General features: G+C 64.3%; 3 protein-coding genes across 3 annotated transcripts; 1 reads left to right on the top strand and 2 right to left on the bottom strand.

Annotated features, from left to right (window-relative positions):
* Nucleotides 1–716: 716 nt before the first annotated feature.
* On the bottom strand, nucleotides 717–6,023 carry RHBG (Rh family B glycoprotein). The gene is made up of 10 exons (XM_059832424.1): nucleotides 5,804–6,023; nucleotides 4,192–4,378; nucleotides 3,621–3,771; nucleotides 3,333–3,480; nucleotides 2,850–3,016; nucleotides 2,497–2,634; nucleotides 2,185–2,318; nucleotides 1,880–2,001; nucleotides 1,470–1,543; nucleotides 717–1,244 (listed from the first exon to the last, which is right to left on the bottom strand). The coding sequence occupies exons 1-10, from the start codon at nucleotides 5,982–5,984 to the stop codon at nucleotides 1,179–1,181; spliced, it is 1,368 nt and encodes a 455-aa protein (XP_059688407.1). The 5' UTR covers nucleotides 5,985–6,023; the 3' UTR covers nucleotides 717–1,178.
* Nucleotides 6,024–8,714: 2,691 nt separating this feature from the next.
* HAPLN2 (hyaluronan and proteoglycan link protein 2) lies at nucleotides 8,715–10,501 on the top strand. Its single transcript, XM_059832425.1, has 5 exons — nucleotides 8,715–8,852; nucleotides 9,129–9,479; nucleotides 9,667–9,783; nucleotides 9,895–10,080; nucleotides 10,218–10,501. Exons 1-5 carry the CDS (start codon nucleotides 8,765–8,767, stop codon nucleotides 10,499–10,501), a joined length of 1,026 nt encoding a protein of 341 aa, XP_059688408.1. The 5' UTR covers nucleotides 8,715–8,764.
* Nucleotides 10,502–11,539: 1,038 nt separating this feature from the next.
* On the bottom strand, nucleotides 11,540–23,970 carry BCAN (brevican). Its single transcript, XM_059832422.1, has 13 exons — nucleotides 23,728–23,970; nucleotides 23,213–23,605; nucleotides 22,343–22,517; nucleotides 22,121–22,248; nucleotides 20,789–21,082; nucleotides 18,001–18,189; nucleotides 17,374–17,829; nucleotides 15,164–15,271; nucleotides 14,807–14,965; nucleotides 13,082–13,164; nucleotides 12,573–12,717; nucleotides 12,178–12,360; nucleotides 11,540–12,074 (listed from the first exon to the last, which is right to left on the bottom strand). The coding sequence occupies exons 1-13, from the start codon at nucleotides 23,810–23,812 to the stop codon at nucleotides 12,049–12,051; spliced, it is 2,424 nt and encodes an 807-aa protein (XP_059688405.1). The 5' UTR covers nucleotides 23,813–23,970; the 3' UTR covers nucleotides 11,540–12,048.
* Nucleotides 23,971–25,577: the final 1,607 nt, after the last annotated feature.

Raw genomic sequence — 25,577 nt, 5'->3', positions numbered from 1 at the left:
CTCGCAGGAGGGGGGTCCCCCCAGGCCTCCTCCCATAGGGGACCCCCAGCACGGCCACCATCGCCTCTCCGGGAGCTCTCTGGGGCTGTGCCCCGGCTCCAGGTGCTGCAGGGTCCCCCTTGGCTTCGCTCGAGGTGCAACGTTCCCAGGGTGCTCGAACCTGCTCCCGGGCAAGAGTTTTGGGGGCTGCTGCCTGCACCTGGGAGGGTGAGAGCCTCTCTGGGGTGGGGGGCATGTGGAGACGGGGTGCTGGGTGCTGCCAGGGGTCCTGGAAAGCAGGGGGATCTGGGGGCTGCAATGGCTGGGTGAGCATCCCTCTCCCAACGGGGTTGAGTGCCGGGGGGCACTTTCCTGTTTTGGGGGGGACAGGACATGACTTTTTGTTGGCCCTTGTCCCCAGTGCAAGGTGATGAGTGGTAATGGGAAGGCGGGGGTCACCCCAGTGCTGGGGACCCTGGTGTCACCCTGGTCTCGCCCCCCGGGTGCTCACTGCTCTGGGTTGTCGCACCCTCTGGTGGCCAAGGCTCCGGGAGGGTACCCCCCCCCCCGGGGGGGACACAACGGGGATGGAGCAACCCATGAAACCCACTGCACGGGCGTTAGGGTGAAGGGGGGTCCTGGGGGCTTTGCTGGCCTCCCTGGAAAGAAATCTGAAGGAAACTCAGCCAGCAAAGCCGGGCAGGTGCTGTGTGAATTCCCTGGCAAACCCCGAAGCTACAAAAGATCTACGTGTTTTAATTGTTGTGTGCAAAAGTGTCCGTAGAAAGTCTTTGCTGCTTGCTGTGGACCCTGGTACACCCCTTCCCCGATGCAGCCCCCCTCATTGCCTTCCTCTCTTTGGAGAGTGGTAGATGGGTAAACTGAGGCACAGAGCAGAGAGGGGAAGTGGCTGAGCCAAGCCTGGACACCCTGAGGTGTCCCTGGAGCAGGCTGGCTCGCTCCCACAGCAAGCACCCATATCAGTGCAGCATCTCTTCACCCTGCGAGGGCTTGTGGGCACCCGACAGCTCCCAAAACCTCTGGGACCAGGAGCTGGCTCCCACATGGGGACAAGCCTGGCTGTCTCCGGAGCAGGCTGCCGGGAAATTCAGGCTGCCAGAAGCTGCCCGGCACTGGCGATGCCGGCAAAGGGTTGATAGAGCCTGGTGGTGCAGGACCTCACCGGGAGGTCGGGGTCATTAGACCAAGGTGCTGGTGCCCAGCTCCTTTCTGCTCACCCCATGGTCGCATCCTTCCTCGGCCACCTGCGCCAACGAGAGACATGGAGAGGGGCAGACATGGGCCCTGCTCGGGGCAAATCAGGACAGGGTGGGGGGGACCTGGGGGGCTTTAGTGAAGCTGCCTCCCACCCCAAACACCGCTGCAGCGGCAGGGAGGGTATCAGCAGCCAGGAGAGCAGCATCCAACCCCTGCTGCTGCCTGGAGCCCCGTAAACCCCTTTTTTACCAGCAACCCCCCCCCAGCTTTACCTCCCAGAGGACCGTGTTTTCCAGGTACAGCGTGTCCGGGGGAGATCTCAGCCCCTTCGCTTTCAGGACGGCTCCTGAGGATGCCGAAAGCCGGGCGAGGGCGTCGGAGCTCCTCTCGCCGGGCTTCCCCTGACATCTAGCGGCAGCACCGGGCTGGGCTGCTCCGAGCCCCGGCCCCGGGGGGAGCCCCGGCCCCGGTCCCCACCCCGCGGGCAGCCCCAGCCCCGGCCCCGACCCTGGGAGCAGCCCCGGCCCCGGCCCCGGGGGGTTTGCGCAGCGCCGAGCACCGCTGAGCTCTCGCCCGCCCCGGCTGATGGAGAGGGTCCACTTTGGGGCCGTTCCTGCCTTTCCCCCAGCAATTCCCCTGCTCCTCGCACCTTCCGTCCCGTCCCACCCGAGGCAAAACTCACCCGTGAGGAAGCCCCCGAGGGCGGCGAGCAGTAGGGTGACGGGCAGGGCGGCGAGCTGGCAGAGCGCCTGGTCGGTGGCTGTCCGGCTGCCCTGGGCCACCAGCGGCAACACGAGCTCCAGCCTGCAAGCCAGAGCGGGGACGGGTTTTGGGGAGCTTGTTCCTCCCAGGCGGGGAAACGGGGGGCTCTGCTTGTGGCTCTGGTTAATGTAACAGAGGGTGCATGGAGTATCCTCGATTTTAGGGGTTGTGCTGGCCCCAGCTTGGTGCATGGGGTCACTGGCACCCCTGATTCTGGCTTCTCACCTGCCACCGTAAGCGTCTGCCGTGGCCAGTGCCGTCAGCAGGGTCCCCAGCAAGGCGCCCAGGATCCCCGGCAGCCCGTGGACGTTGTGAACCCCACACGTGTCCTGGATTTTCAGCCTGGAGCGCAGGATGGGCTGGGGAGAGCGTTAAGGAAGAGCCGGGGTTCGGACGGGGGATGCTTGCCCAGGGAGGCTGTGCTGCAGCTCAGCGTTTGCAGGTTTGGGAGCTGCAGGTTGGCAATGCAGCCTCCCCCAAAGGCGGGTGGTCCCTTGACCTGGGACCGGTGTCCTTGGCTGTCCCGAGGCAACTCACCGTGAGGAATCTGAAGCCAAGCAGGGGGATCAGGCCAGCCAGAAACCCCGCGATGAGGGCCCCGAAGGGGGTGACCAGCATCTCCCCAGCCATACCCATCACTGCCGCGCCAGCCAAGGTGGCATCCTGGATCTGAACCTGATGGAGCAGGACAGGGGAATTGGCCCCATGGAGGACATCAGCATGGGGCTGGGGGGACTGAGGCTTCCTCGCGGATCAAACTGGGTCTTAAGGAACCTAAGAAAACCTAACGGGCATCCCCTCTTGCCCCAGGTGTATTCATGCTCACCATCCCTGTAGGATGGGATGTGGGCAGTGCGTGAGACTTGGGTCTGTCCCAGGAGAGGACCTACCATCCGCAGCGTGCCCTCCTCATGGAGGACAGGCAAGAGGACAAAGGTGGCCAGGGTGCTTGCCGCCAGCGAGAAGTAGGTGTTGAGCACTGCCCAGGGCTCGGCGCTGTCACGGACCGTGGTGGCTGAGGTGAAGCTGGGCCAGAAGATCCACAGGTAGATGGTTCCTGTGGGGACGGGGAACAGACAGGTTTTGATGTTGGGATTGATCCCTGGTGGGAAAGAAACTTCTTGCTAGTGCCAAGAGATGCAAGTGGCCACAGCTTGCAGCGTGGGAGGTTCAGGTTGGACACGAAGAAAAGCTTTTTCCTGGAGAGGGTTGTGCAGCCCCAGGACAGGTCCCCAGGGAGGTGGAGGACCTCTGTCCTTGATGGTTTGCAGGACTCTGCTGGTCAAAGCCACAGCCACACTGTCCTAATGTTGGTGATGGTCCTTCCACCACCATGCCTACGACTCCGGTGTTGTAGGATTTGAGCTCCGTACCAACCACAGCAAAGACATCTGGCTGGTGCCCCATGTCCTGCTGCTCTTTCCTCTTGTCCATATGGGGCTGGTGCAAGATCCGTGAAACCATTAAGCCGAAATAAGCACCAAAGGTGTGGACGGTCAAGGAGCCCCCGCTGTCGCTTACCTGGTGAGTACAGAAAAACACCTTGCAGGAAGGGGGGATATGGGATTTGTCTCTACAGACAAGGCAGGTCTTGACATGAGGAGCCTAAACCCATGGTCACCCCCTTTTCTGGGGTGAGCCCCCCCCAATCAGTGACTCACCCCCATGAGACTGAGCAGGATGTATTCATTGAGAGTGAAGAAGGTGACTCCCAGCAGGGTCAGCAGCAGCATCTGGATGGGGTTTACCCTGCTCAGAACAGCTCCGGTGGAGATCAGAATGGCTGCGGTGCAGAAGTCGGCACTGACCACACTGGGAAGGAGAGGGAAAGCGTGGGGCTGGACCCGGCGCTGCTGGGGGGCAAGCACGGGAGCTGGGGAGAGCAGGGTTGGGGTGGGGACAGGAGCTGAGCCTGCAGCCTGCACCCTGCGTCCCACCACTCCTGCAAGCTGAACGGGCAGCCTGAGCGTTGCGATGTTGGTGACAAAGGGACAGCTGGGCTTGAGGCAGGGAGGGGGCCAGTGTGCCCCCCTAAATGCCTGGCTCTAACATTGGCAGTACTTACATGTCCCTTACTAGTGTGGTACTCAAATAACCCAGAAGCCTGGTCCTACTTGTCTTCATAATCCTCCTCCAAAGCAGAGCTTTGAGTTTTACAGAGGAGGGAGCCAGTGTGCCAGGCTGGACCTGGGATGAGCGCAGCTGGGCAGCAGCAGCTCCCTCCTGCCTTACCTCTGAGCTCCCACGTAAATTTTGCCATTCAGGAAGAAGTATAAAAACCCCTGGATCAGTATGGCCCACTGGATGGCGAAGGCCACCACGAGGATGCTGGTGGCCACGCTGCCTGGCCCGTAGCGGCCGAGGAAGGCCACCAGGAGCCCGAAGCCAAGGAGAGCTTGGAGGTGGACATCCCGGAAACCTGGTGGAGGAGAGGCAGAAGGATAGGTCTGGAGGCATCGAGGGCAGGCAGCCACTCTCCTGCCTGCCGATCGCCCTGAGGGGGCTCAGACACCCCCTGCTCTAACAGGTTTTGGGGAGCTGAAGGCTTCAGCTGATGTAAATCAGTCTTGCTCCACCTATGTGTCTCTGGAACCATGGTGGATCTGGCCTTGGATTTCCCTTGGAGATCTCCAGCAGAGAGCATGAGCAGTTGTTGCTTGTGGTAGCGACAGGTAAAGCCGTCCCCGCCTGACATGGCCCCTGCCACCCTGTTTGCAGCCGCCCTATGCAGACACCTCGGTACACTCGTGTGGTTCACCCTGCAGCCCAGGAACCTCTCGAGGTGGCCGACAGCCATCTGCACCCATTACACCAGCGCAAAGGTGGGTCTGAGATGTCAGCCACTCCCCGGGACCTCTCTGCTGCCCCTGAAAACATCACATCTACTTCATGGGACGATAGGACCGGAAGGTTGAACAGCAAACTGGGACCGGTCAGAGGAGAGGGGACCTGATTCTCACTTGGGCTAAATGCCCTTTGTACCCCTCGGCCCTGCCGAGAGCTGTGCCCCGTCCTGCCCCGTGCGCCGGAGCCGTGAGTCACTGCCTGCGCTGGGTGGGGTTACGTGGGCAGGCGAAACCAGGAGAACCTGCCTGCTCCCTGCCAAGTGACTCCGCTCGGCTCAGCTCCCCTCCCTCAGCCGGGGCACTCCGGAGGCTCTTTTCCAGTCGCCTGCCTTGCCCTTGCCTCAGAAAAGCTGGGGTCAGTCCCTCATCCCCCAGCCCAGGATGAGTTTTGCAGTGATGCCCGGCGTGCAGGAGGATGCTCCTGGTGGGGTGGACCCCCAGCCCCGCGTTGGACACTGCGGCAGCACCGAGGGAGCGGAATCCTCCATGCAAAATCCCCTCCATGCAAAATCCCCTCCGTGCAAAATCCCCTCCGTGCTCAGTGCAAATCCCTTGGCACTGCACTACCCAGCAGGTCGGTGGGAAGTTTTGCGGACCCCAAAGTGCCAGGAGCATCTGCCGTGCTCCCCTCCTGGGAGGACAATCCCAGGTTTATCACTGCACCAAGCGATCCCCTCTGTGCTCCAGCTGCTGAAACGTGTGTCCTAAACACAAATATCCCTGTTTTGCACCTGGCTTTGTCCAAGCACGTGGGAAATCCCTGCAGCACGTCTGCTTTCCACCCACCAACCCCTCCTCGGTGGGATGCACCGGTACCCCAACCCTCTGGCTTGATGTTCCCCCTCCTCTGTTTTACTCTGGAGTCAGATCCAGAGCTGGACAGTGTGACAGGTCTGCAGCCTGGACAGAGAATGGTGGCATCGCGTGCCACCCCTTCAGCAGCTCCTGGAGACCAGGTAGAGCCGCTCGCTGCACCCACCCGGGGCGGGGGTACTCACGGGGGTGCTGAAAACCCGAGTCCTGGTTTCTCCAGCTGCAGTTCAGCTGCTGGGAGCAGAGGCCGGGGCTGCTCTCTGGGCTGTACCGGACAAAGACGGCGAAGAGGAGGATGGTGAGGATTTGGAGGAGGAAGCACAGCCCAGAGAGCCAGAGCCTTGAGGTAGTGGTGTGCTCAGGCATGTCGCGGGGCGGCCGGGGCAGGCAAACCCCCCAAAACCGGGGGAGACACGAGGAGAGACACGCTGGGACTGCAAACTCCGCCTGCCAGGGCGGCTGCCAGGTCCTGCCCTCGCCTCGGTGCTTCCCACGGGCGGAAGAGCAGGACGGGAGCTGGACGGCGCTGCCAACACGGAAACCCCGGGCTGGCCGCCCCGGCATGCCTCGGGACCTGGTTTTGCCACATCAGGTGGCTCAGGCTACTGTGCCGGGAAAGCGCATGGGGCTTTTGGTGTCAGCGTCCCTCTCGGCTGCGTGCCAAAGGCTCAGGGTGGGATTTGGGGTGCAGTGGGAGCTGTGGTCGGGGGACGCCCGGGGTTTCAGCCTTTCTGGAGGTTCGGCATGGGAGAAACATGATGGTTTGGGGGGATTGGGTCGGACAGAGGAGATGGAGAGCGGTGCAGCAAGTGTGGTGGGACTGACCCCCTGCAGAGGTGCTGGGCTCCAGCAAGCTCAGCAAAGCCAGATTTCAACTAACTGGTCAGTAGGAAAAATGATGGTTCAAGGTGGCTTTGGTGAAGAGGTTACCTGGGGGGCTGTGTGGGCAGGAGGAGAAGCTGAGCCTTGTAAAACAAGGGCGAGGAGCGGAGTCAGAAGCTGCTGTTAGCAATCCATGCCAGGAGAGGTGGGGGGAGTCGGAACGCGGGGGTTTCCTTTGCTTTTCTTTGGCTGTTTCTGCTTTTGCACCAAGAGCAGGCACAAATCCCAAAAAGGGAGAGGAAGAGAAAAGGAGCTGATAAGTAAAACGCAGCGTGTGTTTGGGAAATGACTCGGGTAACTCCTTTCCACAGTGCTTGGCCAAATTATGATCTCAGATAAGCAGCATCGGGCTGGGGTCATGCCCTGACGCCAACGGGATGGGGAAGGGGAGTGAGTCACTTTTGGAGGCCCTGGCAAGCGCCCTGCTTCGGGCTGTGGTTTTGGGAGAGCCGAAGCATGTAGCTATTGCCTTCACTTGGGAAAAACACAAGAAATTACTCAGCTCCTTCGTGGTACCGCAGAGCTGGGAAACAGCATCCTCCGGCCAAGGAGCCCTGAGCTGCTGCCCGGGGCCAGGCGCTGCCCGGGGGGGTCAGGATCCACTTTTGCAGCCGTGGGCATGGGAAGGAGCAGGGAGTGTGATGGAGGGAGATCGCGGGTGCTCTCTGAGCAGCCACGGACCCACAAAATAACTGTGGGGAGATGTGAGAAAGGAATGTGCAGTGCTGCTGTGGTTTAGCCCTTCTCTGTGTGGTGGGAGCAAAGCCCTGGCCACCTTTTGCTCATTAAAATGAGCCAGAGCGCTGACCATTTTGAGCTGGGAAAGCCTCGGAGGCTTCCAGTCCAGCCTGCTGGCATCAGAGTTAGGGCAGGTTATTGCATTAACCCCTCCGTACAAGCAGACGAATTTGAACAGGGACTGGGAGCCGCGGGGAGCGGGCTGGGGGCAAGGGGCCGGGGAGCCAGTGCACGCCCTGGTGCCGCTTCCCCCCCCGGAGAGGTTTGTTTTCTGTGCCGTGCGTGCCACGGTGAAGCCGGGATCACTGTGTCCTTTGGTGCCGGGGACAGACGCTGCTTGTCTTGTGTTTCCTTTGAGAAGAGCTTCCTCCACCCCTGGAGACGGACCCTGGGGGAGGGAGGAGATAAGGCAGCCCAGAACACAGCCCCATTGTGTGGCCTTGTTTTGCTCCCGGCAGCATCCCGGCCCCAAGGTGACAACAGGGGAAGCCTCTCCGATGCCTTTTCGCAGGGCAGGATAAGGCCGGTGGGATGCAAGAGCAGCGGGACCCCCCCTGCACAACCCACAGGAGCCCCAAAGGACGGGATCAGCATCCCCCCATCAGAGACTTGATGGGTGGGGGATAAAACTGGCCATTGCCCTGATGTCTGCGGGATCAGAGAGCACCGTCCCGGCACTGGGGGCCGATGCCGAGGGGAGGCTTTGCCAGCCCAAGGGGCTGCCAGAGCCCTGTGCGGTGCTGGCATTTTCCCTGAATTCCCCAACGCTGTGGCCTGCAAATAAAGGGATGTTTGTTAGCGGGGCGCGCTGTGTTTTGCCGAGCAGAACAATAAAGAGAAAGACGCTCACAATGGGAAATTGTGCTTCCTCCTCCCCGTGCGTTCCTCGGGGAGGTGTTGGGGGGGAAAAAAAGAGAAGAAAGCGGGAAGAGACGGCGACAGGGCAGGGAGCGAGGGCACGGCCAGCGCTCGCCGCTCCCGCGCACCATGGGAGCAGGCGCCAAGGGACCGTGGGGCCGCGGGGCTGCCGGGACACTGCCCACCCCGGGACGGTGACAGGGCAGGGGCTGGCTGGGTGCGCCCACTCGCCGTGTTCCCGTGTCCCCTCTTCCCGGCAGCTTTGACCCTTCCGGAGCCCTCAGCCCCACGATGGGGCGGCTGTGACGGAGACGGGACATTGCGAGTGCCCGGGCAGGACACGCGCTGCAGGTGTTGGATGGGAACGGCGGCTCCCCAAAGGACGCGGCTGGGGACGGTAAGAGGTGTGGGGCGCCGGGGAGGAGGGTTGTCACATTCTGTTGGCTCGGTGTCCTACGAGGGGACGTCCCCTTTGCACAGTAAATGTCGGTGAGCCCCCAACGGAGCAGGGCCATCCCTCGGCCCCACGGCATCCCCAGCAGCAAGCACTGCAAATGCCCCCGCGCCACGTCCTCCAGTCCCCACTGAAGCTGGGTTACGTCCCGCTGCACGTCCCTGACCCCCGTGCTCCCCCCCACCCAGGGACCATCCTGCCCCCAGCTCTAAGGATGCACCGGCTTCTCCTGCTCGGTTCCCTCTGGCTCTTGGTGGCACCCCCGGCATCGAGCATCTTCCAGCGGCCGACGGGGAGCCCGGGTAGGGAGCAGAGCCCGGGGGGATGACGGGGCGCTGCTGTTTGGGGTCGGTGCTGGCGGAGGGAGGTGATGCTGGAGGGGTCCAGCCAGGGTTGGGGCTGAGCTGTGCCTCCCAGGGGCTGCAGGAGGGGGGAAAAGGAGCCAGGATGGGTGATGGAAACCAGGCTGGAGATGCCGATGAGGGTCGAGGGACGTCGGAGGAGGCGTTGCAGGGGTGATGGGGCCACAGCAATGCTCCGTGGCGAGCTGATGCTGAGGCAGCCCGGGTGTGCCGCAGCCCCCCCACACCTGCAGTACCTGCTGGAGCCCCTCCACGCTGCGGTGCACACGCAGCGGGGTGCCACGGCCACCCTGCCCTGCGTCCTGCGTGCCCTGCCCCGCAACTACCGGGTGAAGTGGAGCAAGGTGGAGCCAGCCAACTACCGGGAGAGCATCATCATCATCACCAACGGGCTGTACCACAAGAACTACGGGCCACTGAGTCCCCGGGTGCGCCTGCGGCACAGCCACCGCTACGACGCCTCGCTCACCATCACCGATGTGGCTCTGGAGGACGAGGGACGCTACCGCTGCCAGCTCGTCAATGGGCTGGAGGATGAGAGCGTCTCACTCACGCTGCACCTCGAAGGTGAGGCTGGGGATGTGGGGAGAGCGGAGAGGGGTCCCCGGGGGGGTGTCCCCACCCCTTACATCCCCTGTTGCGATGCCCTGCGCTGCAGCCTTGTCTTCAGCACCGAATCCCGAGGGATGATAAGCCAAAGCCTCCTTGGGGAGAGCATCTCCTCCATCCTCTGTCCCTGTCCCTGTCCACCCAGGCGTCGTCTTCCCCTACCAGCCCAGCAACGGGCGCTACAAATTCAACTATCACGAAGCCAAGCGAGCCTGCGAGCAGCAGGACTCCCGCCTCGCCACCTACCCGCAGCTCTACAAAGGTGAAGCATCCAAAAAAACCCAAACCCCTCACCTGCCCCAAAACGCGCCTCACTGGGCACGGGAGAGGGGAGGAGGGAAGTGCCGGTGCTGAGCCGCCTCTTGCCCCGCAGCCTGGACGGAGGGTCTGGACTGGTGCAACGCCGGCTGGATCCTCGAAGGGACCGTCCACTACCCCATCATCAACTCGCGGGAGCCGTGCGGCGGCCGCCTCCTCTTGCCGGGCGTTCGGACCTACGGGGCCAGGGACAAGCAGAAGGACAGATTCGATGCATTCTGCTTCACCTCTGCTCTTCAAGGTAGTGCTGGGGTCCCCTGTCCCTCCCACAGTGGCACCGAACCCCGATGCCCACCCGGCTTTGCATTAGGGCTGGGGTTGTTCCCAGGAGGCCACTCATGGTGGCCGCTCACCCGCCATGTCCCCATCCATCCCCAGGCCAGGTCTACTTCATCCGGGGCCACCTGAACTTCAAGGAGGCCGGGCAAGCGTGCCGCAACCACGGAGCTGCCATCGCCAAAGTGGGGCAGCTCTACTCCGCCTGGAAGTTCTCCCAGCTGGATCGCTGCGATGGGGGGTGGCTGGCGGATGGCAGCGTGCGGTACCCCATCACCACCCCCCGCGAGCGCTGCGGGGGGCTGCCGGACCCCGGTGTCCGCAGCTTCGGCTTTCCCAGCAAGGATCTGCGGACCTACGGCACCTACTGCTTTGTGGGGAAGTAGGAACGCCGGGAGGAGAGGTGGGCTGAGCGGAGCAGACGGTGGTGGGACGCCGGCCCTCATCACCCAGGCAGAGAGCTGGAGGCAGGGGATGAGGGTCTCCCGGTGATTTTGGGTGGTTCGTGCATCCTCCGATGGAGTGATAGAGCTGGGTTTGGGTACTTGGTGCATCCTCTGATGGAGCTGCTCCCCACGCCCCAGCCTGCTTTGGGGCTTGTTGGGTGTTCGAGGCTTCCTGGAGAAGCCAGACCCATTGCTGGGCCAGGAAGGGGGTCTAATCCAGCCCCCCCAGCAAGCAGCACAGGCTCCCCGTTCCCCAACCCCGGCGCGTCTCTCACCCCATCCTCGCTCCCCGCAGCCATGTGGACTCTGGCTGGTGCAAACGCGCTGGAGGGCCGGGCATTAACGAGCGTGACTAATGGAGTTTCGTCTTCTCAATTAATAAAGCGACGGTAAAGCTGCACGGCAAAGCTACGCTCTCGCCTGGCCTCTGCCCCCTGGGACCGTCTGGCCTCTCAACCAGGGGAATTCGCCAAGGACTTTCCGTCTCAAGCAGGGGGGCAGCCAGTGCAGGGCCCCCCCGGCCACCCTGTCCTGGGGGTTATCGGTGTCCCTGGCACCGCACACCAGGGGTTTCTGAGTTTTGCTGTTCGGCACAGCCGGGGAGAGCTATAAAAAGCTCTGGAGCTGGCACGGCGCGGGGGGAAAAACAGCGTGGGGAGATGCCAACATCCCCTGGCACCTGCGATGTTCCCCCCCCACCCAGGTCCCACGGATTTGCGGGCAGCAGCATCCCAGCCTGAGCCCTGACCGGTCCCCAAAGCTGCTGGGATGTGGGGGGGCACTTTGGGCTGTGCCTCCCTGTTTCTGTGGTCCCTGGGGACGTCGCTGCACCCAGGCTGTGCCAGGGGCATTCCAGCTCCACGGTGCTGGTGGGTGCTGCCACGCTCCCCATTTTGGAGCTGTGCAGCCCTGCCTTTCCCACCCCTGTGCCGGGGCTGCCCCAAATGACCAGGCCACCACTCCGTGCCATCCATTTACTGGTTTTAATACCCACAGAAGCACAGAGAGGGGGTTTGGGTGACGCGTACCCACTCCGAGCCTGCAGCAGAGGCTTCTGCCTTTCCTGGGAAGTGCAAAAGCCCCTCTGCACCCCGGGACGGGTGCTGAGCTGCAGCACAGCTTGGATGTCCCCGAGTCACCCCCACCAGGGTGTCACAGGATGAGGACCCTTGGGCCAGAGGTGGGAGAAAGCGGCTGGAGGTGACGCTGGCACATCAATGCCATCACCCGCCGGCGGTCCCCCCCTTGATTTCGACTCTGGGAACAAAACACCCCTTGTGCTACATTTTGGGTCGCTGTCGGTTCCTTTCGAGGGGATCTTTAGTTATTAGGATTTCTTTGTACAGATATAAAACAAACAAGGAGGCAGACACCCAGCAGTGAGGTCTCATGCCATGCCGGGGTCCGTGCTGGCATCCCGGTGCCGTCCCCATCCGCGCCGGCTCCAGGGCCCCGGGGAGGTGGTGGCTTCTGCCCTGGGGACTCTCTCAATCATCTGGGGGCTGAGCCAGGCCTGGGGGGGGGACACAAGAAGCCCCAGGTGAAGGGAAAGCCCCCAGTGCAGGTGCCAGGGGGAGTGGGGGAGATGGGGGAGTCGGAGGGAGCCCCACGCTCACCGGGGCGGCAGGCCAGCTGGGGTGGCTCCCACGTCCCGTCCTCCTGGCACCGGATGACGGGCGAACGGCGCTGGACGAAGCCGTGGCGGCACTGGTACCGCACGATGGAGCCGATCTCGTAGCGCTGCTTTGGTTTGCCGAAGGCGCGGGCGTTGCTGACGGCGGGGGGCGGCCCGCACTGCACTGCATGGGGGGCAAGGGGTCATTGCAGCCAGCCGCGGATGGGCACCCCCAAACTGGAGCCAACCGCCCCCCCGATAAACCCCAAACAAACTGAGGGTCCCATGCACAGGACCTGTTTCCCCACTGCGGGGATGGTGGGGAACCCCCATTTTGGGGTCACGGAGGGGTGCAGCCCCAGGCCCCCAGCCCGGGGCAGGGGGGGTACACCTTACCCAGCCCCATTTTGCAGGTGTAGGAGAGGTGGTAGTTGCAGGGCACGTCGCTCCACTGGCCCCCGTCGTGCCACACGATGACCACGCAGTTCTCCCCGGAGAGGAAGTAGCTGTCGGGCTGCCCGGGGTGCCAGTTCTCGTAGAGCTGGGGGGACAGGCAGGACGGGGTGCACAGGGCACCCCAGCACACCCTTTATAGGGGGGCCACACCAGCGTGCACCCATTTGCAGCCTCCTGGCCACGAGACCCCCATCGGGAATGAGATCCCATCTCCGTGCCCCTTGGCATGGCCTTGGGACCCCAAATCCTGGGGTCTGGCTCACCCATGGCACCCCCAAGGATGCTCAGCCCAGCCAGCGAGGTAAGCGGCTCTTGGGGGGGGCTCAAAGCCTGGTCCCAGCGTCGGACCCATCCCGTGAGCACGTTCCCAAGCGATGGAGAAGGATGACGAGGTACCTGGGGGGGTTCTTCTCCCGGGGGGGCACATGAGGGCTGGTAGCCCGACTTACCAAGGGGGTCCCGTCGGACCACTGGAAATCCCCCTCGATGGTCCGGTCGTTCAAGCCGATCCACTGGTACTCCCTGTACTGGTCTGGGGGACGGGGGGGTGTTGGGGGGGGGCCCAGCCAGGACCCCCAGCACCCTCTGTCAGGAGGGGGCTCAAGGGAGCTGGAGGCTGAGTTTGGGGACATTTGGGGTCCGGGGGTGACTGCGGGGAGGTGGGGGTGTCCCCAGTCCTGCAGCGGGTGGGGTAGGGGGGAGTTGGTAGGTTTGGGGGTTGGGGACAAGGGGACCCCCGAAGGGGACACCCGTGGGACCCCCCCGCCCTGCACCCCCGGGGGAGCGGCGGGACGGGGATGGCCGGGAGAGGGCGGCAGAGCCCGGTGTCCCCACGGCCCTGCCTGTCCCTGCCTGTCCCTGCCTGTCCCTCCAGGTCCTTCCAGGTCCCTGCCTGTCCCTCCAGGTCCCTGCCTGTCTCTGCCTGTCCCTGTCTGTCCCTGCAGGTCCTTCCAGGTCCCTGTCTGTCCCTGCAGGTCCCTGCCTGTCTCTGCCTGTCCCTGCCTGTCCCTCCAGGTCCTTCCAGGCCCCTGCCTGTCCCTCCAGGTCCCTGGCTGTCCCTGCCTGTCCCTCCAGGTCCCTGCCTGTCCCTCCAGGTCCCTGGCTGTCCCTGCCAGTCCCTGCCTGTCCCTCCAGGTCCCTGGCTGTCCCTCCAGGTCCCTGCCAGTCTCTGCCTGTCCCTGCAGGTCCCTGCCTGTTCCTCCAGGTCCCTGCCTGTCCCTGCCTGTCCCTGCAGGTCCCTGCCTGTCCCTCCAGGTCCCTGCCAGTCCCTGCCTGTCCCTCCAGGTCCCTGCCTGTCCCTGCCTGTCCCTGCAGGTCCCTGCCTGTTCCTCCAGGTCCCTGCCTGTCTCTGCCTGTCCCTGCCAGTCCCTGCCTGTCCCTCCAGGTCCCTACCTGTCCCTGCCAGTCCCTGTCTGTCCCTCCAGGTTCCCGCCTGACCCTGCCTGTCCCCGCCTGACCCTGCCAGTCCCTGCCTGCCCTTTTCTGGTCTGGCTGGTCCCTGCCTGTCCCTGCAGCTCCCTGCCTGCCCTTGCCTGTCCCTGCCTGTCGCTGCAACTCCCTGCCAGGTCTCTCCCTGCCCCTTCTTCCTTCACCCTCACGTCCCTCCAGGCCTCTTTGCTCTCTGCCCCGGCCCTGCCGCTGTTGTCCCCTGCTCTGCCTCCCTCTGCCTCCTCCTCCTCTCCCTCCACATCTGCTTTCGGGCAGGTTGTTGCTTTGCCTTCAAATTTACTTGCATGTGTCCAACTCTCTGCTGGTCTGCCCACCCATCTTGCATCTATCCGTCTGCTCCCATGTCTATCCATGTATCTATCCGTCTGCTCCCACGTCTATCCACATATCTATCTACCTGTCCATCCATCCATCCTCCGTCAGCTCAGCGATCCTGCTGTCTGTCGCGCTTCCCCTACCTCTCGCTAGCCAAGAGGCCAGTGAGCATCTAACCACAGTCCGGTCAATCCATCGTACCGGCTATTTCCTTTACTCCTTCTTTTCTTTGACTTCCCTAGACTGTGTCCGCCTCTCCCTCGGCGCACCAGGGTAGGGCTCTGCCGTGGCTCTCAGCTGCTTTTTGCCTTAAGGTTTCAAACTTGAAGCCCAGCACTGAAGGATGCTGAGGGTCCCACGGACAGAGGTCCAGGGGGGGACACAGCGGGGTCCGGGTGGGTGCCACGTACCGTTGATGAAGTCCTGCTCTTCGGGGGTCAGGATGGTGGCCAGGTGTCCCCCGTAATGCCTGCACTGGGTCTCCGCGTCCTCCCAGCTCCTCCGGGTAGAGAAGTGCTTGTAGCAGGCTCCCTGGAAGCCGTCCCAGCCGGAGCTGCACTTCTCCAGCGCTGAGCCGCAGCGGGGAGCATGGGGGAGAGAGGAGAGGGTCAGGGTGATGGAGACCAGCTCACCAGCAAGCAAAAAACCCCAAAAACCTGATTTCCCCACATTTATGTCTCCTGGGCCGCTGGTTCAGCAGCCCAGGCTGCAGCGGGAGCTCGGCGGGGGCCAGCCGGCGCGGCCATGGTGGGACCTGGGGGACTCACGTCTTTCACAGCTGCTGCCTCCGTAGCCGGGCAGGCACAGGCAGGCGAGGCGGGCACCGTCCTCCGTGCAGGTCCCTCCATTCAGGCAGGGGTTGGGGACGCAGCCACCTGCAAGGCACACGCAGCCTTCCTCACCGCTGGAGCTCGGGGACCTCGTTAGTGGCCAGCATCATTAAAACCTCATCTCTGCAATCGGATCCCTGATCTGGCCACTGCGGGCACCGAGTCTGGGGCAGGGGAAGGACTCGGGTGCACGGTGACATGACCGGAGCCAGCCCACGCTGCTCTCGGTTCAGGAGAAGCGCCGGGCTCAGCCGCCCCGGCCCAAAGCTGGCCGGACTTGAGGCTTTGGCCTCCCCCCAGGACACGGGGACGTGAGCTGCATGCTCTCGTCCTCCGCATCAGTGGGCTCGCTGCCGTGCCAGTCCCTGGCCTGCTCCCGCCGCCCGGGGACGGCTCCTGTTTTCCCCTGGAGTGATGCAGCAAATGTGTTTCGGGAGGGGAACATGCAAAGGATAAACCCTTCGGCACGTCCCGGCCGCGCGTCCTCAGCCTGGCGGCAAGGTGAGCCTCGTGCCTGTCCCTCTGTTGTCACCTTCAGCCTGGCCGGGGCTGATAACTCAGCCGGCGCCGGACCCACGCGTCCCCACCAGCCCGTTACGGTCATTAAGGCGCCCGGAGCACATCGTGTGCTCCCAGCCCCGGCTCAAGAGCATGATTAAGGGCTGCTGCCAGCGCCGGCGGAGCGGAGACTGAAAGTCCTTGACACCCTCCAGCCTAACGATGCCCATTTAATGGTCCTTGGCTCGGTGGAGCTGTGCCGAGGACGATGCTGCCGCCCTCGCCCGTTCCCAGACACCATCACTTCCTCGCAAGGTGCCGGCACTCATGCGGGACACCCAGCTCATCCCCAGCAGACCGAGGCACGGAGCGGGATGAGCTATTTAGGGCCCTAATGCCACACGGCCAGCTCTTTCTGAGCATCTCTCCTTGCCAGGGCAAAGGCAGCTGTGCCGTGAGGTCTGGCCACCCTCCACGGAGCATCTTCCGTGCCACGGGACCGGGCAGGGCACTGCTGGACCGGGGGGGCTGCAGCCGCCCTTCCAGGGAGCCGGGAGGGTAGCCGGGGCAGGGGCTTGGCTGCTGTAAGTGGCATCCGAGCTGGGAGCATCCCCGTGTGGGGGCCGGAGGGTGGGTCTGGGTGGGTGACACCCGCCCGTGACAGTTCACGCACCCACCGCTCACCCATCTCAGCCCCTGTGGTGGGGGGAGCGGGGCTGGGGGTGGGGACTGTGCTCCCCGGGGGACTGCAGCGACTTCGGGGCGCTTGGCCATCGAGGGCTGTATGAGGTGGGGTGCTTTCGGCAGGGCTCTGCACCCCATGACCCATCGGTGCTCCCCGTGGCTCCAGGGGTAGGAAGACCCCCCCCGCTCACGCCACGCAGCTTCCAGCCCTTGTCCCTCCGCCCGGGACAGCGTGGGGCGAGCCAGCCCCGTGGGGGGGCCGCACGGAGGGTGCAAAGCAGCCGTAGCCCACCCCCCCACCTCGCACAGGGTCCCATCCAGCCCGCTCCCCGGGGACTCGCGGGTACGGGGGGGCCGGGGGATTAGTTCGTCAGTGGGAGAGGCACGCGGGCGCTGAGTGAGGCAGCAGGCGCAAGGACGAAGGGAAGAGCTAGCCGAGATGCTTGTTCTAGAAAGCTTTTAATTCCCTTTATTAGTATCACTGTTAGTCAGAGTAGGGTTTGGGGCCTCCTTTTGATTATTTTTTTTTTTTTCATGGAAACAGTCATTAAAACACTTCACAGAAGTAGAAGAGATTTAAGTGCATGCAGAGCTCGGACCAATTTGTTTGACAAATATGTGCTTCTCCAGACCTGTAACCTTCCCTTACCCAGCTGAGGAGGAGAGAGAGAGAGAGAGAGAGAGAGGAGAGACAGACGGACGGACAGAGGGTAGCACAGCGTGAAGGAAAGGCGTTGGCTTTCTCTAGTGCCAGAGAGCAGCCAGGAGGGCTGCCCCGAGGGCGAGGGTGGCACGGCGGGGACCCCCGGCCGAGCGGGTGCCCGCCCCGACGCTGGCCCGTTCTGTGGGGAGGGCGGGCAGGGGGGCAGCCGTGCTGGGGGTCACGTCCCCCAATGGGGTCCCCGCCGGGGTCACCCCGGAGCTGCCGGTGTGGGGAGATGTGAGGCCATCCCTGAGGGTCCCACCTGGTTCTCCAGGAACGGCTGCAAGGAAACCCTCCACGGTTGCAACGGAGGGAGCAGGTTGCTCTTCCTCCTCCTCCTCTTCCTCCTCCTCCTCTTCCGAAGATGCAGTAGACATCCCGCGGTCAGTGCCCGGGGGTCGCGGCACAGCCTCCTCGCCTCCCACGGCTGGCGCGCTGCTGCTGCCGGGTGCCTCCACGTGCCACGGGGTGACCGCCGTCACCTCCGCCGCGGGGACGGTGCTCCCGTCCCCTGGGGCCACAGGTGAGGGGAGCCACAGGGCCCCCGACTGCTCCTCTCCCTCCTCCTGAGGCTGCGAGGGCGCGGGGGGCAGCGGGGACACCCCGGGGCTTTCGACCACGTCTCCGGAGAGCTCGGCGTCTTCGGCAGCGGGAATCGGGGTGCTCACCCCTTGGGACTCGTGGTCGTAGGGGGGGGTCCCACCAGCCTCTCGGCTATCTGTCGAGGTGGCAGAAGTGGCACTGGTCGGCGATGTCACCCGGTGCCCAGGTGCCCCAGGGCTGGCAGTGTGGGCTGGCCGCCCCATGGCATCCCGCGGGCGGTCGGGGCGGTGCGAGGGGGCAGCAGGTCTGGGCGGCTGGGGAAACTCCTCGGGAGGCTCCGAGTCACCTGCTGCGGCCTCCGCCGGGGACGGGGCACCAGTGGGTCCCTCTGCACCCGCCTGCGGGGCCATGGAGAGCGTTTGCGTGCCAGCGGCTCCATCCGGCTCCGTGGGCTGGCTGGGGACTTGTCCTCCACCCGGGCTCTCCGCCGATGTGCCACCGGGGTCCCGGCCCGGCGCTGCTCCCTGTTCCTCCTCTGCAAAGGGCAAGGCAGAAAGGCAGTGAGACACCGGCACCGGGGAACCAGCCAGACCGCGGGGCTGCAGGCACCGGCATCACCCACCAGTGCTGCAGATCCTGCCCGTGGCGGGCAGAGCTGGGGGGGTGACGCCGGCACAAAGATGCACAGGGAGACAGAAACAGCCCCGAGCCCATGCGATATTGTCCCCTCTGAACCGGCACGGCAGACCAAGCTCTGGCTCAGCCACTGCCGAGCCCAGCCCCGGCACAGGCTTCCCGGCAGCAGGGGCCATGCTCAGCCCCTCACCGCTGCATCTGGCCTCCTCTCCCTCTGGCCGCCAGCACCCTTCTCTGGCTCTTTGCGTTGCTAAACTGCAGTCCGGCACTGACCCTGCACACCGGACCCCGGCCGAGGGAGGGACAGATGGATGTCCCCACACCAGTGACTTGTGCACAGCCCTACACCAAGACACCGGTGCCCCAGCCACGGGTGCTCCCTCCACGGGAGGGCCGGGGATGTCTGGGGCAACCCAGGCACCCATGGGTGCCTCCGACCTCTCCTTGCAATCCTGGCGTCTCCGTCCCTGCGGCTCCTCTCTGCGCCCCAGTCCTGGCACCATCACAGCGGCTGCTCGACCTACCCGTGCGGGACGGCTCGCACCCGGCCGCTGTGCACTGCCCAACTGTCCCTGTCACCCCATCCTCCTCCGCGGGGGACGGGCTCCCCGGTTTTGCACCACAGCTAAGCGGGACGCCTGCCTCGGGGACGGCTGGGGCCGTGGGGAAAGGGGTGGCAGAGGTCGGGTGACCTGAGGACACGGAGGTATCTAGCGGGGGGTGCCGGGCCCCTGGTCCCGGTGCGTCTTCGGGGGACGGGCTCGGCTTTTCCAGCTCAGCGTCCTTAAAGAAAGGGACGGCGTATATAGCCCCTCGCGACTCAATCTCCACTTGCGCTTTGGGCAGCTGCAGCTCCTCCAGCTTTTCTGCCACTGTAACAATCTCCTGGAGGCCCTCGGGCTCTCTGGCTCGGTATTTTCCTGCAGCCTCAGGGAAAGAGTTTGTCCCTTCTGTGGGCAGAAAGAAAGTGGGATATTACTGCCCTGTCCTGGCCCCGCGGCAGGCAGAGATGCCCTCGCCCCAGCGCGGGGCTGGAGCCCTGGGGACAGCCTGGCACCCCGGTGGGGACCCAGCTCTCCTCAACCTCCCCTTTCCCCTCTACACAGGCTCAGCGTGGGGCAGGATCAGGCCCTCCCCAGGCTGACAGCCCCAGTGGGAGCTGTGGGGCTTGGTGGCACGAAGTGGGGCCGGATCCTGAGCCCTGTTTCCCCGAGGCAATGCTGATTTACACCACCATGCTCCAGCCCAGCTCCCCCCGTAGCCACCCGGCCAAGGCTCGTGGCTTCGGCAGGCGTCCAGGCGGCGCCGAATTTTACACTCGCAGCATTTTCTGCTCGTCCCTGCCCTTCCCGACAGCGGCTCTCCCCACTTCTCCTCCTCCCCCTCCAGCGAACCCTAAACTCCGATGCACGCCGGCACCCCCACCCCAGGGGGGGTCCTTCTCCACGCCCCCATCCCCACCCTGGGGAGTGCAGACACGCGTGGGGAGTTAGTGGGTTACAGGGGTCGCGGATTCACGGGACGGGTCCATCCTGCCTAACCCATGGGTTTCCCTGCCGAGAGATGGGGAAACTGAGGCACGGAGATGCGCGGCATCCAGCTGATCCGGGGGAGAGCGTCCCTGTCCCGTGAGGCCACGTGGCCCCGAAGGGATACACAGAGATGTGGGACCGGGACGAAGGAGCGAAGGGGAGGCTCTTCCTCCCTCTGTGCCTGTTATCTCTGCCAGACTCTGGCCTTGCTCATCCCCTCCCAGCTTATCACCCATGTCCGCCAGCGCGCAGCCCATCCCCGGCTCAGCGCCACCGCCTGCGGGTCTCCTTTCCTATTCACCACTGTGAGATATTGCCCAAAAACAGCCTTGCAGGCTGTGTCCAGCAGCCCGCAGGGACCTGGCAATGCCCCCACCGGCAATGCCCCCCCAGCCAGCAGCCGCTGGGGGATGAACCATCCCGGAGCCGTGCCCACGCAGCTCACGCAGACCGACGGTGCCATGCAGGACATCCCTGTTCTGTCACGATATAGTGGCGTGCAGTACTGAGGACGTGCAGGGCATCCCTACTCTGTCGTGATGTATCAGCATGCACTATTGACACCGTGCAGAGCATCCCTCTATCACGATGGATCGGCATGCAGTATTGGGACCATGGAGGTTATCCCTCCCCTATCACGATATACTGGCATGCAATACGGAGACCATGCAAGGCATCGCTATCGTACCACGGTAGGCTGATGTGCACAGTTGAGACGGTACAAAACACCCCTGCTCTATTGCAATATCAGGGCACACGGCACCGAGAGCACACAGGGATCCCGATGTGATCCCGACCCTGCAGGATATCCCAGCTCTGCTCCACCCAGCGCTCGGCGCATGGGTGGGCTGGAGCCGGCACCCCGCACCCACCGGGCACCTGCACCCTTGCCCGGCAGCTTCCCAAAACCTGATGCTGGTCCCTGCCTGGGAGCATCCCCGGGCCCGGGGGGGTGCCCCTCTTTACCTCGAAAGCAGTACGCATCGTATCTGCTCTGGGCATCGGGGAATCCCGTCTGGTTGCGGAAGAGGAAGATGGTTTTGACGCCCGGCAGAGCCCCGCCGCAGCGTTCCCGGGGGGTGACGATGGGGTAGCGGACACTGCCGTCGGCCAGCCAGCCAGGGCTGCAGGCGTCCAGCCCCGCGCTCCAAGCCGCGTAGAGCTGCCCCGTGCTCGCCAACTCCGTGCCCAGCGCCCGGCAGCGCGCCGCAGCCTCCTCCAGCGTGAATTTGTCTGGGGCCGTCTCCAAAAAGATCTCCCCTGCGAAGAGAGGAAGGAGACGGGCGTCAGAGCCGGGGAGGGGGGCATGGGCTCCGGGGAGCCCCTCGCCTCCTCCGCTCTCTGCACGACCCCAGGAGCTGGCTCGGAGATGGGGACCTCCAGCGTGGTCCTCGCGAGGAGGAGCACCGGGGACTGGAGGGTCCTGCCTGCCTCCCTGCCTGCCTCCGGTCTCCCTGCCCACACACACGAGAACCACGGCGCAGGCACGGCTGGAGCTCTCGTGCCACGCGGGATACCTGCCCTCGCAAAGGGAGCTGAGACTTTAATCCATCCATGGAGGGGACTGCAGAGGAGCAAGTCCGTGCCCTGCACAGCACAATCCATGTACGGGACGTTCCTAAGGGGACCTGCAAGCCCAGCGGACGCTGTGGTGGGCTTTCATGCAGAGAAGGGCTGGAGACCGCTGCCCTAAGGCACGCCGCGTGCTAGCCCCCACGACCACACCGGTCTCCCTGTCCCAGCACATCACGCCCTGCACACCAGCGACCTGCACCGCATCCCTGCCGCTTGCCTGGCATCACCCCAACCAACCCCACAGCAGCCGCAGCCGCCGGCGCGGAGCCCCATCAGGGCCCGAAGGAGGGACCGGCCATGCCATGCAGAGCCGGCCGGGCGGGATGTGCCCGAGCTGCGGGACATGCAGCACCCCAGCATATGCAAAGCACGGCGTGAGTTTGCCCAAACCCCGAAACACCACGCAGCGCTGTACCCACAGCGTGCTGCCAAGCCGGGACAGATCCCCCTGGGCATCCTCCAGCCCTGAGGCCAGGGATGGGCACCGGCTGCTGCGAGGGAGAGACCCCCCGCACCCCGCAGAACCAAACCAGAAATGCTTCGGGAAGCAGCACAGCAAGTCCCCGCGCTCGCCCGCGTCAAAGTGCCCAAAGCTTTGCAGAGCTCAGGGGTTTCAGAGCCAGCGTCTGCGGTTCAGGGCTTTCACAACGGGTTATGGGGGCGAGTTAGCGGGGCCGAAAAAGCAGGGGAAGGGCAGGACGAGGCTGGCGGCACCACAGGCACCTGGGAGGTCCTCGGCGTAGCAGTACACGTCGTACATGTCCTCTGGGTCCACCACCCCGTAGTTCCTCACCCCGGGGAAGCCGTTCATGTCTCCGTAACAGGCCTCGCGGGGCGTGTGGATGGGGTACCTGGGGCAGGAAAGCACAGGGGAGGGCTGGCGACTGGCGGAGGGGTGAAGGGGGGAGGCGATGGGCGCGATACCCGGGCGGCGGTGGTGCCCACCTGACGGTCTGGTCAGCGATCCAGCCGGCATCGCACTGCTCGTAGCCGCCGAGGTAGGCAGCGTACAGCTGCTCGGGGGTGGCGATGTGGGCGCCGATCCTGGCGCAAGCTTCCTGCGCCTCGGCGAAGGTGTAGGCATAGCGCATGGAGCCCTCCCGGTAGTGAAACACCACCCCTGGGGGGGGACATGGGCATGGGCAAGGGGCTTCATGGCAGCCCTCGTCTGCATGGGTGCATCTGCACCCAGGTGCACCTTTGCAGCAGCCCCCCACGCATAAGGCGTATCTGCACCCGGGTGCACCTTTGCAGCAGCCCTCACCTGCATGGGTGCATCTGCACCCGGGTGCACCTTTGCAGCAGCCCCCCACCCATAAGGTACATCTGCACCCGGGTGCACCTTTGCAGCAGCCCCCCACCCATAAGGTACATCTGCACCCAGGTGCACCTTTGCAGCAGCCCTCACCTGCATGGGTGCATCTGCACCCGGGTGCACCTTTGCAGCAGCCCCCCACCCATAAGGTACATCTGCACCCAGGTGCACCTTTGCAGCAGTCCCCCACCCATAAGGCACATCGGCACCCAGGTGCACCTTTGCAGCAGCCCCTCACCCACATGGGTGCATCCGCACCCGGGTGCACCTTTGCAGCAGCCCCCCACCCATAAGGTACATCTGCACCCAGGTGCACCTTTGCAGCAGCCCCCCACCCATAAGGCACATCTGCACCCGGGTGCACCTTTGCAGCAGCCCCTCACCCACATGGGTGCATCTGCACCCGGCTGCAGGAGGGTTTGCTGAGGCAGGAGAGGGCACCTGGACAGGGTGGACCTCTGCCCCCTCCCCGAATCCCCCCGCTCCCCACCTGGAGGTACCTTTGACTTTGACATCGAGGATGTCGTGGCCGTCCTCGATGCCGTGCTGCACGTCGCAGCGGTAGATCCCCGAGTCGTTGGGCCGCAGCTCAGTGAGCAGCAGGGAGGCGTTGGTGTAGCGCTGGTGGAAGATGGGCAGGGAGGCGCGGAGGCGATAGTCCTCGCTCACCTTCACCCTGTCCCCCCGGGCTACCAAGATCTCCACCTCCCTGCCCTCAGAGATGAAGGTCCACTTAACCCGGGGGGTTCCCAGGACCGCTCGGCGGCCAGCCGTGCCGGCGGTGGGCTGGGGGCCGAGGTAGGTGATGAGGCAGGGGATGGTGATGTCACCCGCCAGCACGGCGTCGAGGGCTGGTTGGCGCGGGATGGAGACCTGCAGAGCCTTGAGGTCCTCTGGGTGGGAGAAGAGAGGAGCCATGAGCGGGACCGGCATGGGGTGCCCCTCCCCAGACCCCCACCGCAGGGGACCAACGAGGCAGGGAGCTGCGTGGATGCAGCCGATGATGCCGAGTTACCTGTGCCATCTCCGGGGCCAAACACCTCCGGGACCACCGTGGGAGCAAACACCCAGAGCAGCAGCAGCGGGAGGGCTGAGGCCATCCTCTGCCCTGCAAGGGGGGGAGGAAAAACCACCGCCTGTGCTTAAAAACCAAAGTAGCATCAAAAATATCCCTCCCCTGCATGAGGGGGAGAGGTCGGGCAGAGACCCCATCCCGCGTGTGCGGGGACAGGGTGATGCATGCAACGTTGGAGCATGGAGGGAGAAGCCGATGCTGGTATGGCCACGGGGTAACCTGGACCCTTGGATAGTGGAAAGTAGAGGGAAGACAAGGAAATGTGCCCTGGTCAGCAGGAGGAAGGAGACCACATGAGCAACCGGGACCATTGGCTGGGCGCCACTGGGTCCCATCCAGCCCCACCAGCCTTCCCAGGGAGCCGGGTCCCCTGGGGACAGCAGAGCCCAGCCTGGCCCCGGCAGCACGGGAAGTCTGAGCCCAAACCCTGGTCCCGGGCGGGCCGGGAGGCGATGCCAGAGCTGGGGTTGTGTGTTTGCAGGCGCCGCAGTGAAAAAAACCTCAGAAGGTTTTTTTTAATAGCTGGTGTTCAGCAGGAAAGAGGCAGCCAGCCCCAGCTGGGGAGGCGAGCGTGCAAGTGGGGCATGCACGTGTGCGCTTCTGCTTCTGCATGCGTGTTGCAGCGTGCACACGTGCGGGTGCGCACATGCGTGTGCGTGCGCTCGTGCACGTGTGTACTGAGGCGGGGGGGTTGGTTGTGCGGAGGGGGTTGAGGTCAGCGAGACGCCGGGGCTGGGGGGGACGGCCGAGGGCACACAAAGCGCTGGGGCGGAGGAGGAGGGAAGGAGCAGGAGAGCTTCTCTTTGCCATTCAGCTCACGCTGGAGGTTCCCCGCGCGCAGGCTGGGAAAACCGGGGCTGACCAAAGCAGCCATTATGTCCCAGGCCTCTCTCAAGGCTGCCTGGCACAAAGGGCTCTCCCTGGTGGGCTGGGGACCAGCGCTGAAAGGAGAGCCCAGCACCTAGCACTGCCATCCCCGGCCCCCGGCCCTCCCCGGGGAGCAGCATGGGGGACCACTGGGGACGCCGGGCATGTCGCGGAGGGGGTCCGGCTGCCCACGGGCTCTAGCAGCCATCCAGAGAGGAGGCTGATGTTGGGAATGCGGCGAGATGCCCCTGCGCGGTGCAGGGGAGCACAGCCCCGATACCCCCTCACCCCTCTGCAGAGGCTCCTCAGGGGGCTGGGGGGTCTCCTCAGCCCCCCCGTACCGGGGATGCACCGCGTGGTTCCCCGGGACGGGAGCACAGTGACCCTGAGGCTCAGAGCAGCTTTTTAATTTATGAGCTCTTTGTGCTGCATTGATTTCGGCAGCCACAGAAGCGGATTTGGCACCTCCACGGCGCTCTCTGGGCCAGGTCGCTGGCTGCCAGGGCCAGCCTGATGGGAGGCTGTCCTCATCGCATGCATCCCTCTGCGAACAGCGTTCCCTGAGTTTACCCGTGGGACCAATGCACCAGGGAGAGGCTGTGAATACAGACCCCGGCACCACGCACCATGTACGTACAGCCCCTGGCACCAAGCACCGTGGGCATACAGCCCCTTGCCGCCATGCACCATGGATGTACAGTCCCTAGCACCATGCGCCATGGACGTACAGCCCCTGGCAGCACGCACAATGGACGTACGGCACCATGCACCATGGACATACAGCCCCAAGCACTAAGCACTGTGTATGTACAGCCCCTGGCACCATGCACCATGCATGCACAGCCCCTAGCACCATGCACCGTGGACGTACAACCCCTGGCACCAAACACTGTGGACATACAGCCTCTGGCACCAAACACTGT

This window comes from Gavia stellata, chromosome 33 (assembly GCF_030936135.1).
Source record: "Gavia stellata isolate bGavSte3 chromosome 33, bGavSte3.hap2, whole genome shotgun sequence".
Classification (NCBI taxonomy): Eukaryota; Metazoa; Chordata; class Aves; order Gaviiformes; family Gaviidae; genus Gavia; species Gavia stellata.
This window is presented reverse-complemented; position numbering and strand designations above follow the sequence as displayed.